Source organism: Salvelinus namaycush, unplaced genomic scaffold (genome assembly GCF_016432855.1).
Source record: "Salvelinus namaycush isolate Seneca unplaced genomic scaffold, SaNama_1.0 Scaffold355, whole genome shotgun sequence".
Taxonomy (NCBI): domain Eukaryota; kingdom Metazoa; phylum Chordata; class Actinopteri; order Salmoniformes; family Salmonidae; genus Salvelinus; species Salvelinus namaycush.
This window is the reverse complement of record NW_024060508.1, coordinates 47766-63356: the sequence shown is the minus strand read 5'-3', so window position 1 is coordinate 63356 and position 15591 is coordinate 47766. Positions and strand designations below refer to the sequence as shown.

At 40.0% G+C, this 15591-nt stretch overlaps 1 protein-coding gene across 1 annotated transcript in view; it reads right to left on the bottom strand.

The window, feature by feature from the left end:
- LOC120040470 (pre-mRNA-splicing factor CWC22 homolog) overlaps positions 1-15591 on the bottom strand; it is a 65005-nt gene that overhangs the window by 16506 nt on the left and 32908 nt on the right. The window contains exon 15 of the mRNA XM_038985612.1: positions 12371-12431. Within this exon, the coding sequence (XP_038841540.1) occupies positions 12371-12431 (61 nt within the window). The remainder of the gene's footprint in view (positions 1-12370; positions 12432-15591) is intronic.

Below are 15591 nucleotides of genomic sequence, written 5' to 3'. Positions count from 1 at the left end.
TTTTAATAGAGCCCTTTTCATTTGATCTCATGTATAAACATAGGCAGTGTTCCTGTGTGTGTCCAGTGAGTTCTGAGAAAAGAACAGGGTTGTGGTCTGCTATGCAGTGGTTGTGAAGAATCGGGCGACTGTTACTGATTCAGTCATTAGCTTTCCTAATGTGTCTATCCATCACAGCTGGAATATTGAGCAGACCATGAGCTCTAGAGGAGAGCCTGTTCTTCAGGATCCTAGCAGACAGGGAAGGAAATCTCCAGGTCTCAGTTCTTATCCTATCCACTTGGCTGTCAGTCCATGGAAATCTCTAAATGCCTGTGTTCTCATAGAATTACATAGCCTATAGAATATATGTGAATTATAGGATCTCTGTGTGTACCCCTGTCCACCTGGCTGTGGGTGCAAAACCCACGTCGCTGACACTCCCTGAGTCTGTGCATCTGGGTGAGTATTACTCTGGTATTATTATGCTACTCTAGGCTCCATAGGAAGTGTGAGGATTATATGCATAGACATAGAACCATATAGAAATACACTATATATATTCAAAACTATGTGGACACCACTTCAAATTAGTGGATTAGGCTATTTCAGCCACACCTGTTGCTGACAGATGTATAACAATCGAGCACAGACATGCAATCTCCATAGTCAAACATTGGCAGAAGAATGGCCTTACTGAAGAGCTCAGTGACTTTCAAAGATGCACCGTCATAGGATGCCACCTTTCCAACAACTCCGTTTGTATAATGACTGCCCTGCTAAAGTTTCCCCCGGTCAACTGTAAGTGCTGTTATTGTGAAGTGGAAACGTCTAGGAGCAACAATGGCTAAAGTGGTAGGGGTAGGCCACACCAGCTTACAGTACGGGGCCGCCAAGGGCTGAAGCACGTAAAAATCGTCTGTCCTTGGTTGCAACACTACCTCCCGAGTTCCAAACTGCCTCTGGAAGCAACGTAAGCACAAGAACCGTTTGTCGGGAGCTTCATGAAATGGGTTTCCATGGCCGAGCAGCCGCACACAAGCCTAAGATCATCACGCGCAATGCCAAGCGTCGGCTGGAGTGGTGTAAAGCTTGCCACCATTGGACTCTGGAGCAGTGGAAACGCATTCTCTGGAGTGATGAATCTCACTTCCCCAACTGGACGTACGAATTTGGGTTTGGCGGATGCCAGGAGAACGCTACCTGCCCAAATGCATAGTGCCAACTGTAAAGTTTGGTGGAGGAAGAATAATGGTCTGGGGCTGTTTTTCATGGTTCGGGCTAGGCCCCTTATTTCCAGTGAAGGGAAATCTTAACGCTAAAGCATACAATGACATACTAGACAATTTTGTGCTTCCAACTTTCTGGGAACAGTTTGGGGAAGGCCCTTTCCTGTTTCAGCATGACAATGCCCCCGTGCCCAAAGCGAGGTCCATACAGAAATGGTTTGTCGAGATTGGTGTGGAAGAACTTGACTGGCCTGCACAGAGCCCTGACCTCAACCCCATCAAACACTTTTGGGATGAATTGGAATGCCGACTGCGAGCCAGAGTTAATTGCACAACATCAGTCCCCATCTCACTAATGCTCATGACTGAATGGCAGCAAGTCCCCGCAGCAACATCTAGTGGAAAACCTTCCCAGACAAGTGGAGGCTGCTATAGCAGCAAAGGGGGACCAACTCCATATTAATTCCCTTGATTTTGGAATGAGATGTTCGACGAGCCGGTGTCCACATACTTTTGGTCATGTAGTGTAGTTCTATGATTACATGCTTTTTCCTTACCATGAAAGCAGTCTATGGACAGGGAAAGACATCAATACCTGCGAGCTGAATGGGTATAGTACCCTGGTATGACAATGGTATTACTTTGGGCTGGGGCGTAAAGGAAGCGTGGGGTTTACATGTTTCCCAGCAGCATTAGGCCCACACCCTACACCATTCCTCCGACAGCACCTGGGGTATCTGTGGCTGTGTGGGTGCAGTGTAGCAGCCTTCGCAGGACATAATGTCATGCCATCTCTCTGTGGTCGTCAGGGCCTATAGTCTCAGGAGGGGGATGCAGGCTGGGGCTATACAGGCAGGCTGGGGCTATACAGGCAGGCTGGGTGACATTCTCTTCCCTTACAGCATGTACTGTCCTTTCCCATCTGGTGTGTGTGAGAGAGAGGAGCCCAACACTAACCTTTGGCTCAGGGACAAGAAGCTGCAGGCTGAGGAGACCTAGCCTAGGTTGAGGAGCACAGGGAATGTGATTGACACTGACAGAACTACTAGCTCGCTACCCATCAGCAGCTGGAATTCCATATGGAATAATAAAAAGCATTCAACAAGAATAATTTCAGAGCCGTCTCGAATATGAGTCTTGCTTTGCCTTGACTAGCTTGAACACTTCAACACATATGGTGTCATAGACAGTCACATTACTTAGTGTGAAAACCTGAAAGCAGGCAAACAAAGAGGCTGTCCTCTGAATGCTCTTAGCACTGGATAGATAGCTTCACGGGCAGACGAAGCCCTTCTATCTCCCCCTCTCCTTTCCTGTGTTCCTTCCATCCATCTTCCCCCTTCCCCAAAGGACCGCTGCTGTGCTAATGCATCTCCCGCCACCATGGGACAGACATTCCTGTTCTTATAATTATATTTCTATGGGCTTCCCTCTGCCAGAAGGGTCTCACTCCATGCGGCTGCATTACAGGAGGCTGAATACTTAACAAATAATTCCAAGGAGAGAGACAACTTCCAGTAAAAGGTTTGTCAAAGAATTAACCCATATTGAGTCAAGAAATGACTTTGAAAAATAGGAAATAAATATTTCAATCCACATAGGGTTCGGTAAATGAAAGTACATTCCTTCATATGTCCTGGATTCTAAAGATGAAACAACTCCTACACTCTTAAATACAACAGCATATAATTTATAACACCATCCCTAGACAATCTCAGAGGCTCTGCAGCTGAAAGACTGTAAACTAACAACATTGGTGTGCTTAGCTACTACTATGGGTAGTAGCTAAGCATTCCATACGGGTATGAACCAGTAAAATGTAACTTAAAAAAAAAAAAATCTAATATTAAAGATCACTGAAATATTGGCTGAGATTTATCTGTCCTGCTTTATCAATCTTAATTTTTCTAGCAAACCAAACTAGCATGGTGAGTCATTGAGAGGCAAGCAGATGTGCTGTGAATAACGAGAGTGGAACCGGCTGATTCATTCTTCACTCTCACTCCCCTTACAGTGATGTGTTCTCTCTCTCTCACTGCTGACAAGGGCAATAATCACATTGCCAGACTAGTAGACAGTGGTGGTAGCGCTGCTAGCCGTCCACACAGCCCATCTTCTTTATTAAGTCTACTTTACAGTTCACACAATCACACCTCATGGAAATTTATGAATAATAGGCTGTGTGACTGCGTCATATAGGCCAATCCAGCCCCAAGATGTAGCCTAGGGCGTCAAATTTGGGATATCACACCTTATATAAATGAATAAAACTGTGTGAATGTGTCATAATCCTAATATGTTCACATTATCCACACTATTAATATATTATACGAAATCAGACAAATCTAAACTCCTATTAATGTTTCTTGCCTCAGAGGAGACTAATTATCTTAACAGAAATCCATTGGGTAAAATAGATACAGTGCCTTCAGAAAGTATTCACACACATTGACTTATCCAAATGTTGTTGTGTTACAAAGTGGGATGAAAATTGATTTGTCATTTTTAGTTAACAATCTACACAAAATTATTGAATATAAAACACTAATACAGTACATCTTGATTAGATAAGTATTTAACACCTTGAGTCAATTCATGTTAGAATCACCTTTGGCAGCGATTACAGCTTTCTGGGTAAGGCTAAGAGCTTTGCACACCTTGACTGTACATTATTTGCCCATTCTTTAAAACAAAGTTCTGTGTAGTTGGCGTCTTGGTAAGCAACTCTAGTGTATATTCAGCCTTTTGTTTTAGGTAATTGTCCTGCTGAAAGGTGAATTTGTCTCCCGGTGACTGTTGGAAAGCACACAACCAAGTTTTCCCTCTAGATTTTTGCCCTTTGCTTAGCTCTATTCCTTTAATTTTCTATCCTATTTTTTATCTTTTTATTTTTTATCCTATTTCTTTGTCACATTTTTTTGCAGTATTACTTTATTGCAAACAGGATAAAACTTGACTCAAGACATGTCAGCTTTAAATTGAATTCATTTGTAAACATTCTTAAAAAGAAAGCCACTGACATTATGGGGTACTGTGTGTAGATCAGTGACACAACATCTAAATTGAATCCATTTGAAATTCAGGCTGTAACACAACAAAATGTGGAAAAGGTCAAGAGGTGTGGGTTTCTGAATACACTATAGATAGATGCTGTGTAGATTAAAGTGTAGTTAAACGGCCAATGGCCTGTGCAGTAATGTAGGCTAATATCTAGTTATGGGAGGATGCTTCACAGGAAAGGCATTTGAACGTAAACTAAAAAATAAAAATAAACGTTTAGGCAGAAATGCCTTCTGGAACATGTGCCTTAAACTTGTATGCCATCTGTAAATATGAATACAATTGTTAAATTACCAGCCTAGTTGGTTTAGCCATGGAAAAAGACAGCATCCGTCCCGCTAGCCATGATTGGCTGAGATAATGGATTGGCTGGACATGCCGAGAGATGAGTTTGGATTGGTCTGCCATGTAGCATGCTTCTGTCTATTTGAGCTTGTCAGTATGTCTAGGTAATCCTTTCTAATGCGGCTTTAAAAATATATATATATCACTTAGTAGAACTGCTTAAGTGTTGCTCTCCACTTTCTGGAGGAGTTTTGAAATCAGTGGAAGGCCTGGTGGAATTAGAGTATGATAGCTAAGGAGATGGAGAAAACACCTGTCTCAGGATTACATCTTCAAACTAAGGGCAACCATGGCATCTGCGAGAGAGGGATATAGCTACATTTTCAAATATTACACGTTTCTAATTCTGTCAGAAAGTCGTTTTCTTTTGAAGTTAAAGTGTACTGTTAGCTAGCTATGGCTGGCTCGATCGCTACCTAACATTACGTGTATGATCTGTGTAGTAATATTATTCGTATCTCAGAGCCATTTGCTTTGCTAGTTATAGCCTAATGTTAGCTAGCTAACATTGAACCTGGTTGGTTTGCTACCTGCAGATTCATGCAGGGTAGTAACATTATGAGTTGGGATTATGGTTCGTGGTTTAGCTTGCTACATGTCTTAACTTCTTATGGCTGCAGGGGCAGTATTGAGTAGCTTGGATGAAAGGTGCACAGAGGTGCCCATATTAAACGGCCTGCTCCCCATTCCCAGTTGCTAATATATGCATATTATTATTCATATTGGATAGAAAACACTCTGAAGTTTCTAAAACTGTTTGAATTATGTCTGTGAGTATAACAGAACTCACATGGCAGGCAAAAACCTGAGAAGTTCCACTTCCTGTTTGTATTTTTTCTGGGGGTGCCAATTTTCAACCAAGCTCTCATTGAAATCACAGAGAGATATTGATGAGTTGTCACTTCCTACGGCTTCCACTAGATGTCAATAGAACTTTGTCTGAAGAATCTAATGTGAAGGGGGGCCGAAGGAGACAGGAATTAGTGAGCTCTGGCAGGAGGTGATCACGCATTGAACACGCGCGTTCACATGAGAGTCAGCTCCGTTCCATCGGTCAACTGAAGTCGATGAAATTCTCCGGTTGGAACGTTATTCAAGATGTATGTTAACAACATTCTAAAGATTGATTCAGTACATCGTTTGACATGTTTCTACTGGACTAACGGAACTTTTGGACATTTCGTCACGTTATAGTGGATGCGCTTTGGGTTTGGCGTTTGGTAAACATGTCCAAAGTAGCTAATTTGACATAAATAACGGACATTAACGGACCTGGGATTCCTATGACTGCATTCTGATGAATTCATCAAAGGTAAGGAAACATTTATCATGTATTTTCTGGTTTCTGTTGAGTCCAACATGGCGGCTAATTTGGCTATTGTTCTGAGCTCCGTCTTAGATTATTGCATGGTTTGCTTTTTCCGTAATAAAAAAAAAGAATCTGACACAGCGGAGAGGTATATCTATAATTCCATGTGTATAACTTGTATTATCATCTATATTTATGATGAGTATTTCTGTTGAAACGATGTGGCTATGCAAAGTCACTTGATGTTTTTGCAACTAGTGAATCTAACGCGTCAATGTAAACTCAGATTTTTTTATATAAATATGAATTTAATCAAACAAAACATGCATGTATTGTGTAACATGAAGTCCTATGAGTGTCATCTGATGAAAATAATCAAAGGTTAGTGATTCATTTTATCTCCATTTCTGGTTTTTGTGAAAGCTATCTTTCGCTGGAAAAAATGGCTGTGCTTGTTGTGGTTTTGTGGTGACCTAACATAATCGTTTGTAGTGCTTTCGCTGAAAAGCCTATTTGAAATCGAACCCTTTGGTGGGATTAACAACAAGATTACCTTTAAAATGATATAAGACACATGAATGTCTGAGGAATTTTAATTATGAGATTTCTTTTTATTATTATTTTTGAATTTGGCGCCCTGCACTTTTTTTTTGTTTTTGTCATATCGATCCGGTTACCGGGATTGCAGCCATAAGAAGTTAACAAGACTCCACTATGCAAGTAACCATTTCAATCGAATGTTTATGATGCCACTGCGACAACTGTTGATAGACGTAGCAGGTAAATTCGCTCAGAATAACTGACAGATTTACGAATGCTCAACACCTGTTGAATATGGCCGGTGTCAGTAAACGTTGGCAAAAACAAATTCTCCAGCAGCACAGTCACCAACGCTCTGGATAACATAGAAACAGCCTAACCAGCTCTGCATGGGTGTGTAAAATGGTCAGAGTGAGCTGTTCTCTCATTTGTGTCTGGAAGGAGCTAGCAAGCTAGCCAACGTTAGTCAGTTAGCTTGGGTGTTTGACTGGTGTTGTTAGGACAGAACGTTCAGATCAACCCTACTCTTCGGCCTCCCACGCAAATCCTTAAAGAGATATGTGGGGCTAAACCTTAACTTCTTGAGGGCAGGGGGCAGCATTTTCACTTTCGGGAAAAATAGCATGCCAAAATTCAACTGCTTGCTACTCATCCCCAGAATATAAGATATGCATATTATTAGTAGATTTGGATAGAAAACACTCTGAAGTTTCTATAACTGTTTGAATCATGTCTGTGAGAATAACAGAACTTATGTAGCAGGCAAAGCCCTGAGGACAAACCATTCAGAATTTGTATTTTTTTGATGTCACTGTCTTTTCAATTAGTTTTTTTAGAGACACCAGATTTCTAATGGACTTGCTTGCAGATCCTACCGCTTCCACTGGATGTCACCAGTCCTTGGAAATCGGTTGAGGTTATTTCTTTGTGTAGTGAAGAAGTAGCGCTATCGTAAATGAGGGTCACATGAAGTAAATATTTTGAGAGAGTCACATTACGAAAAAAGTTGCGTCAGATTGTTTTCTTTTTGTATTGAACACAGATCATCCCGTCTTCAAATTGATCGATTATTAACGTTTAAAAATACCTAACGTTGTATTACCAAAGTAGTTTGAAATGTTTTGGTAAAGTTTACATGTAACTTTTGATATATTTTGTAGTGACTTGGCGAAAGTTGGAAGCTGTATTTTTCTGGATGAAACGGTCCAAATAAATTGACATTTTGGATATATATCGACGGAATTAATCGAACAAAAGGACCATTTGTGTGTTTATGGGACATATAGGCATGATTTATATTTTATTTCTGCGTTTTGTGTCGTGCTTGCAGTGATGAAATATGCTTCTCTCTTTGTTTACTTTTGTGCTATCATCAGATAATAGCATCTTACGCTTTCGCCGAAAAGCTTTTTTGAAATCTGACATGTTGGCTGAATTCACAATGAGTGTAGCTTTAATTTGGTATCTTACATGTGTGATTTAATGAAAGTTTGATTTTTATATCATGTTATTTGAATATGGCGCGCTGTATTTTCCCTGGCTATTGGCCGTTTGCGTCCCACCTGCCCCAGAGAAGTTAAGAGAGGGTGTGAACGATGCTGAATGGTGTAGACAAAGAAGAGCTCTCCAGTAGGTGTACCAAAACATTCAAATGCCATTTTCTCAAAAGTGAGGTTACAAGTTTATCAACTTTCAAAGCAGAATTACTTTTCTATTGTTCCTCAACTGTAGTGTATGATATACAATTTCTAGCTATGAGTCTCTACTTTTATCCAACGTAAAAAACACAATTTCAAATGTTCCTAAATAAGACCGAATCGAGCCGGTCGGTCACTTATAAACTCACCCCAGCCATGACAGTATACTTAACATTGACAGAGGAGTAAAAGTGATTCAGTGGACCCAGATTAAGCATAGTCCTGGACTAAAAAGCATGCTCAGTGGAAAATCCTAATTTAAAGGGCTTCTTTCCCAGGAGTAGGCTTAATCTGAATCCAGGATATAGAGCGGCCAAAGCTCTGCCCCCCCCCCCCCCCCCTCTAATGACCTTGTATTTCAGACAGACAGGACCTGCAGGGTTGTTTAATCATAGTCCATCAGTACTCATTACAGTCACTCCTCACTTTAACAAAGACCTTTCTCAATCTTCTTCCATCTCTAATTATCTGTGACTGGTATGGTAACAGAGAGCTAGGGGGAAGGATAGTAGGTGAGCGTGAAAAAGAGATAAAGTGAGCAAGAAAGAGTGAGCAAGATAAATATGTAAGGAAGGAGGAGTGGGACAGGAAAGGGAAGAGTAAATTGTCTCTAATTGTCTCTACAAATGTTACAGTATAGTAGCCTATTATCTTAATTATCCAGGTAATGACTGTGGCTGTACAGTCTGAGCTGGACCAAGTGGCCAGTAAACAGTTACAATTAAGGTCTGGATGACAGCTGTGAGGAAACTGACAGTTCCTTACTCTGTGCTCATCTCACAATGATGTGTTTTGGAACACCTCGGCATGTATTTTGGAATCAGTTATAAGGTCATGATGTAGAAGCCATGAACAAAACACAGCTATAGGTTCAGAGAACATGTTAATTAAAATACCGTGAACCAAATAGTCTAGTATGTCAATCATCTGCATGAGCTCAAGAAATGCCACGCCCAAGAATAGCCATATAGCTATATAATACAGCCACTACCAGATTAAGCTCTGTCAGACGCTCTCCTGCCACAAAAAAAACTAGACGATGGGCACACTGATTTTTTTAAATGTTAAAAGTGACCTACTTAGTAGCACGCTCACAAAAGCAGCAATTTGATGTGTTATACAACTGCTGACCCCGTGGCTATATGACACAATGTACACGTGATCTAAGCGATTCCTTAATACAGCAGGGAAAAGACATATATCAAAGATGGCTGGGTATATTGTCTTAGCTACACTATTTACTTACACATCATAGCTGTATTTTCAGTCCATTTCTTATGGAATTGCATAAGACACCAAATGTATTGCAGAGTACAGGTAAATGAGAGTGATCACATAATATTATTTCTACCCACAAACGTATGTAATGTTGGCAGGCTACTAGAAGAAACACGACCTATCGTACAGCTATTAAAGGTAACATACAGTGCCTTCAGAGAGTATTCATACTCCTTGACTTAATTGCACATTTTGTTGTATTACAGCATGATGTATTAAATATATATTTTTTCTACACACAATTCCAATAATGAAAGTGCTAACATTTATTGAAAATGTAATACAGAAATCTCATTTACGTAAGTATCCACACCTTTGGCAGCGATTACAGCTTTGAGTCGTCCTGGGTATGTCTACCAGCTTTTCTCCCATTCTTCCTTTGAGATTTTTTCAAGCTCTGTTAAGTTAGATGGGGAGCGTCAGTGAACAGCAATCTTCAAGTCTTTCCACAGATATTCAATGGGATTCAAGTCCGGGCTTTGGCTGGGCCACTCAAGGACTTTCACATTATTGTTCTGAAGCATTTCCAGCATTGCTTTGGCTGTATGCTTGGGATCATTGTCCTGTTGGAATGTGAATCTTCGCCCCCAGTCTAAAGTCGTTTGCACTCTGACGCACTACCATGCTTCATGGTAGGGATGGTGTTACATGTGATAAGCTGTGCTTGGTTTTCTCTAGACATAGTGCTTTGGCCAAAGAGTTTGATTTTTGTCTCATCAGACCACAGAATCTTTCACCTTACGCGCTCAGAATCTTTCACATGCCTATTTGTAAACAACAGACAGACAGGCTGTCATGTGCCTTTTTCTCAGGAGTGGCTTCCATCTGGCCACTCTCCAATAAAGCCCTGATTGGTGCTATCGAGACTGTTGTCCTTCTGAGAGTTCTCCCATCTCAGCCAAGGAACGCTGTAGTTTTGTCAGAGTGGTCATTGTGTTCTTGGTCACCTCCCTGACCGTCCTTCATGGCCGGTTGCTAAGTTTGGCCAGACTACGGTTTGCAACTGCACATGGGGACACAGATCATACTTTTTGGAGAAATGTCCTCTGGTCTGATGAAACAAAAACAGAACTGTTTGGCCATAATGACCATCGTTATGTTTGGAGGAAAAAGGGGGAGGCTTGCAAGTCGAAGAACTCCATCCCAACCGTGAAGCACGGGGGTGGCAGCATCATGTTGTGGGGGTGATTTGCTGCAGGAGGGCCTGGTGCACTTCACAAAATAGATGGCTTCATGAGGTAGAAAATTATATGGATATATTGAAGCAACATCAAGACATCAGTCAGGAAGTTAAAGCTTGTTCGCAAATGGGTCTTCCAAATGAAAAATGACCCCAAGCATACTTCCAAAGTTGTGGCAAAATGGCTTAAGGACAACAAAGTCAAGGTATTGGAGTGGCCATCACAAAGCCCTGACCTCAAGCCTATAGAAAATGTGTGGGCAGAACTGAAAAAGCATTTGCGAGCAAGGAGGCCTACAATCCTGACTCAGTTACACCAGCTCTGTCAGGAGGAATGGGCCAAAATTCACCCAACTTATTGTGGGAAGCTTTTGGAAGGCTACCCGAAACATTTGACCCAAGTTAAACAATTTGAAGGCAATCCTACCAAATACTAATTGAGTGTATGTAAATGTCTGACCCACTGGGAATGTGATGAAAGAAATAAAAGCTGAAATAAATCATTCTCTATACTATTATTCTGACATTTCACATTCTTAAAATAAAGTGGTGATCCTAACTGACCTAAGATAGGGAGTTTTTACTAGGATTAAATGTCAGGAATTGTGAAAAACTGAGATTAAATGTATTTGGCTAAGGTGTATGTAAACTTCCGACTTCAACTGTGTGTGTGTGTATATGTATGTATATATACACACACACACAATATTTTTTCATAATATATATACATTTACTTATTTTAGGCCTATATTTATTTTGAATGCAACTATAGTTGAAGTGTTTTCTATTTACCTTTTTAGATTTTATATATTCATATTTTATAACATGCTTAATTGAACATTTGCACAAAGGTTCTAAATAAAAGGATAAATAATCAAATATGAGTAAGTACCTTTTATTTGTTGAGTATAATTCAAAATGTAATAAGAAATAGGCCTTTACATGTAATCATTTTATATAAACTATTTATTCATTGAATTTACAGAAAATGTGCTATATCGGCATCTGAGATGTTGGCCATATCGCCCAGCCCTATTTGGTGTCACAGCAAAGGGGTGTGAATACTTATGAAAATTTGATATTTATGCATTTCATTTTCAACAAATTTGCCAACATGTCTAATAACATGTTTTCACATTGTCATGGGGTATTGTGTATAGACAGGTGAGAAAAAAATATATTTAATCAATTTTGAATTCAGGCTGTAACACAAGAAAATGTGGAATAATTCAAGGGGTATGAATACTTTCTGAAGGCACTGTAAAGCATAGGCAGTTAAAAATCTCAACACCGGTTTTGAAACATAAAAGTTGTAGGTGCATTAAAAAGGTGAACTCAGAAGATATGCTTCCATACATAAAAGGTGTAGGTGCTTTAGTGTGTAGGATGCCTATAAACCTCCTCTGCCTACTACTGAATTTCTACAGAAAAATATATAGCGGTTGTTTATTACAATGTTAATTTCAATTTGATCATTTAAATCATTGTGGAGTACACCCAGTTCCTAAATGAGGGCGTTATTTGGGCTGTGTAAAGCTGCAAAACAAGGAAATTAAGATGACAAATGCTTCCCGAGTGACTTGGAAGAATCCAACAACCCAGGAGACCAGAAACAAATATTTAGATGACGGTCAGGGTTCAGATAAAAGGCTTTGGAAGCTCTTTAGATTAGATGGGCATGACATGGCAGGCTGGCAGCTAGGGAAAAGTACACTGGTGGAAGGGTACTGGGAGAATAAGTATTGTAACCTACTGTTTGGCTGTCAGGAAAGTCCATCTTGATCAACTTGTGGGCACACTCCTCAAAATCCAAACTGTTGAAAGAAGAGAAACATTTATTCATAATTCGTCATCACTTCATAATAATTATCCTATGAGTGCATAAGTTTGCATAATCAACTGTCAAACAGCTTTATTAAGTCATATGGACGAGGACATAGTGTCTGGGCACGAGGCAAGGTAACAACTTGCTCTGTGATGAAATGTTCCAAAATTATCACACAAAAAAATAAGTCTATATGTCCTCATGTATATTTTAGAAGTATGTTCAGTACCCATTTAGTGGAGTTTATATATCCATAAACTAACATGGGGCAGATTACTTATTTGAGTGTGATCACTTTGGAAAATTCCACCCAACAGCTCCATTTAGGAAGCAGGCAGGACTGCATCCTGCAGACATGGTGTAAGACTGTGGTGGACACCATGGAGTTCTCATTTCATTCAGACACGGTGTAAAACTGTGGTGGACACCATGGAGTTCTCATTTCATTCAGACATGGTGTAAAACTGTGGTGGACACCATGGAGTTCTCATTTCATTCAGACATGGTATAAAACTGTGGTGGACACCACGGACTTCATTTAATTCAGACATTTCTCTTCTATAGCTGCCGAAACTGCTGACACAGACCGACACACCGCTGAGCCAACGGTGTTGATCCACAACGTCTGGACCAAAATTCACACAACACTAAAAACTGTCCTGACCGTGTCGCTCAGATGGTATAGCATGGCACTTGCAAAGCCAGGGTTGTGGATTCGATTCCAACGGGGGACCAGAACGAATGAAAATGTATGCAGTCACTGGATAAGTGTCTGCTAAATGACTCAAATGTAAAAAAAAATGTTTTACCATGACTAGACAGGGGAATTCTGATTGGGCGGTGTTAAAACAGAGATTGGATAATCCCAGGCAGTGAATGTTACGTATCCTTATTCAATACATGTGACTATCACATTTACGAAGGAAGATTTGTAGAAACTCGTTTGGAAGCCGACACTGATCCGTGTGTAAATTATGCAGAAGGATATGCATCATACAGGCTATATTCATGTTTCTGTAGAAGAAAAAGAGGAGCGCGCAAGGCCTAATGTTATTTCCTGTGGTTACTTATCAGTGTTTCTAAAGCTTAGCCCCTTACCTCTCCCGGTTGGTGCTTTTGCCTTTTCTAGCAGCGGAGCAGATAACCTTCTCAAACTATAGACTTTTGTTTTTACTTGTTCGACCGAGAGTAGTCTTTTTTTGACCAATCGATTGGTTAAAATTGTAAAATGTGTATTTTTCCATATATAGACACACCCTATGTGTTTGAATAAAATTAACTACATGTACTGAGCTTGTCTGATGCTTTAAGCACACTGTTTGATTAACTTCTTATGGCTGCAATCCCGCTAACGGGATCAATATGACAACAGCCAGTGAAAGTGCAGGGCGCCAAATTCAAACAACAGAAATCTCATAATTAAAATTCCTCAAACATACATGTGTCTTATATCATTTTAAAGGTAATCTTGTTGTTAATCCCACCAAAGTGTCCGATTTCAAATATGCTTTTCAGCGAAAGCAGTACAAACGATTATGTTAGGTCACCACCAAACCACAATAAGCACAGCCATTTTTCCAGTGAAGGATAGCAGTCACAAAAAGCAGAAATAGAGATAAAATTAATCACTAACCTTTGATGATGTTCATCAGATGACACTCATAGGACTTCATGTTACACAATACATGCATGTTTGGTTTGATAAAGTTCATATTTATATAAATAAATCTGAGTTTACATTGGCGCGTTACATTCACTAGTTCCAAAAACATCAAGTGATTTTTCATAGCCACATCGTTTCAACAGAAATACTCATCATAAATGTAGATGATAATACAAGTTATACACATGGAATTATAGATATACCTCTCCTTAATGCAACCGCTGTGTCAGATTCTTTTTTTTAATTACGGAAAAAGCAAACCATGCAATAATCTAAGACGGCGCTCAGAACAATAGCTAAATTAGCCGCCATGTTGGAGTCAACAGAAACCAGAAAATACATGATACATGTTTCCTTACCTTTGATGAACTTCATCAGAATGCAGTCCTAGCAATCCCAGGTCCACAATAAATGCTTGATTTGTTCGATAATGTCCGTTATTTATGTCCAATTAGCTACTTTGGTTAGCGCGTTTGGTAAACAATTCCAAAGTCACAAAGCGCGTCCACTATAACGTGACAAAATGTCCAAAAGTTCCATAACAGTCAGTAGAAACATGTCAAACGATGTACTGAATCAATCTTTAGAATGTTGTTAACATACATCTTGAATAACGTTCCAACCGGAGAATTAGATTGACTTCAGTTGAGCGATGGAACAAAGCTGCCTATCACGTGAACGCGCGTGGTCAAAGCATGGTCAGCTCGTGGCAGTGGTGACTAATTCCTGTCTCCTTCGGCCCCCCTTCACATTAGAGTCATCAGACAAAGTTCTATTGACTGTTGACGTCTAGTGGAAGCCGTAGGAAAACTCATCAATATCTCACTGTAATTTCCAATGAGAGCTTGGTTGAAAATCTGCCACCCTCAGAAAAAATCCAAACAGGAAGTGGAACTTCTCAGGTTTTTTGCCATATGTGTTCTGTTATACTCACAGACATAATTCAAACAGTTTTAGAAACTTCAGAGTGTTTTCTACCCAATACTAATAATAATATGCAAATATTAGCAACTATGACTGAGGAACAGGCCGTTTACTCTGGGCACCTCTGTGCACCTTTCATCCAAGCTACTCAAAACTGCCCCTGCAGCCACAAGAAGTTAAATAATTAAAACAAACTGACTCAAGAGTGAGCCAGAGATCGAGATGGTCTAACCAAAATAAAAATAAAAAAAACTTTACGAGCCTCCTCCTCCTGCTGGCCTTTGCAGATTCTGCAGTTACGCTTCTGAAGTTGCGGTAATTGGCAATTTATCTTACCATTTCCTATGATTTGCGGGCCACTTTTGATTTTCATATGCACGTTTTCGTGGAACAGTTTTATTTAATTTTTAACAGTCTTCTCAAAATCATTGTCTGTGGTTAATCTACATTCTATCTAAATGAAAATTATACAAATCTAAAAGTAGCTTATTGCCAACCATGTTAAAATAGACTACACAAACAAATAAGCTTACAATTGGCTCATTCATCCCCCCTCCTGTCC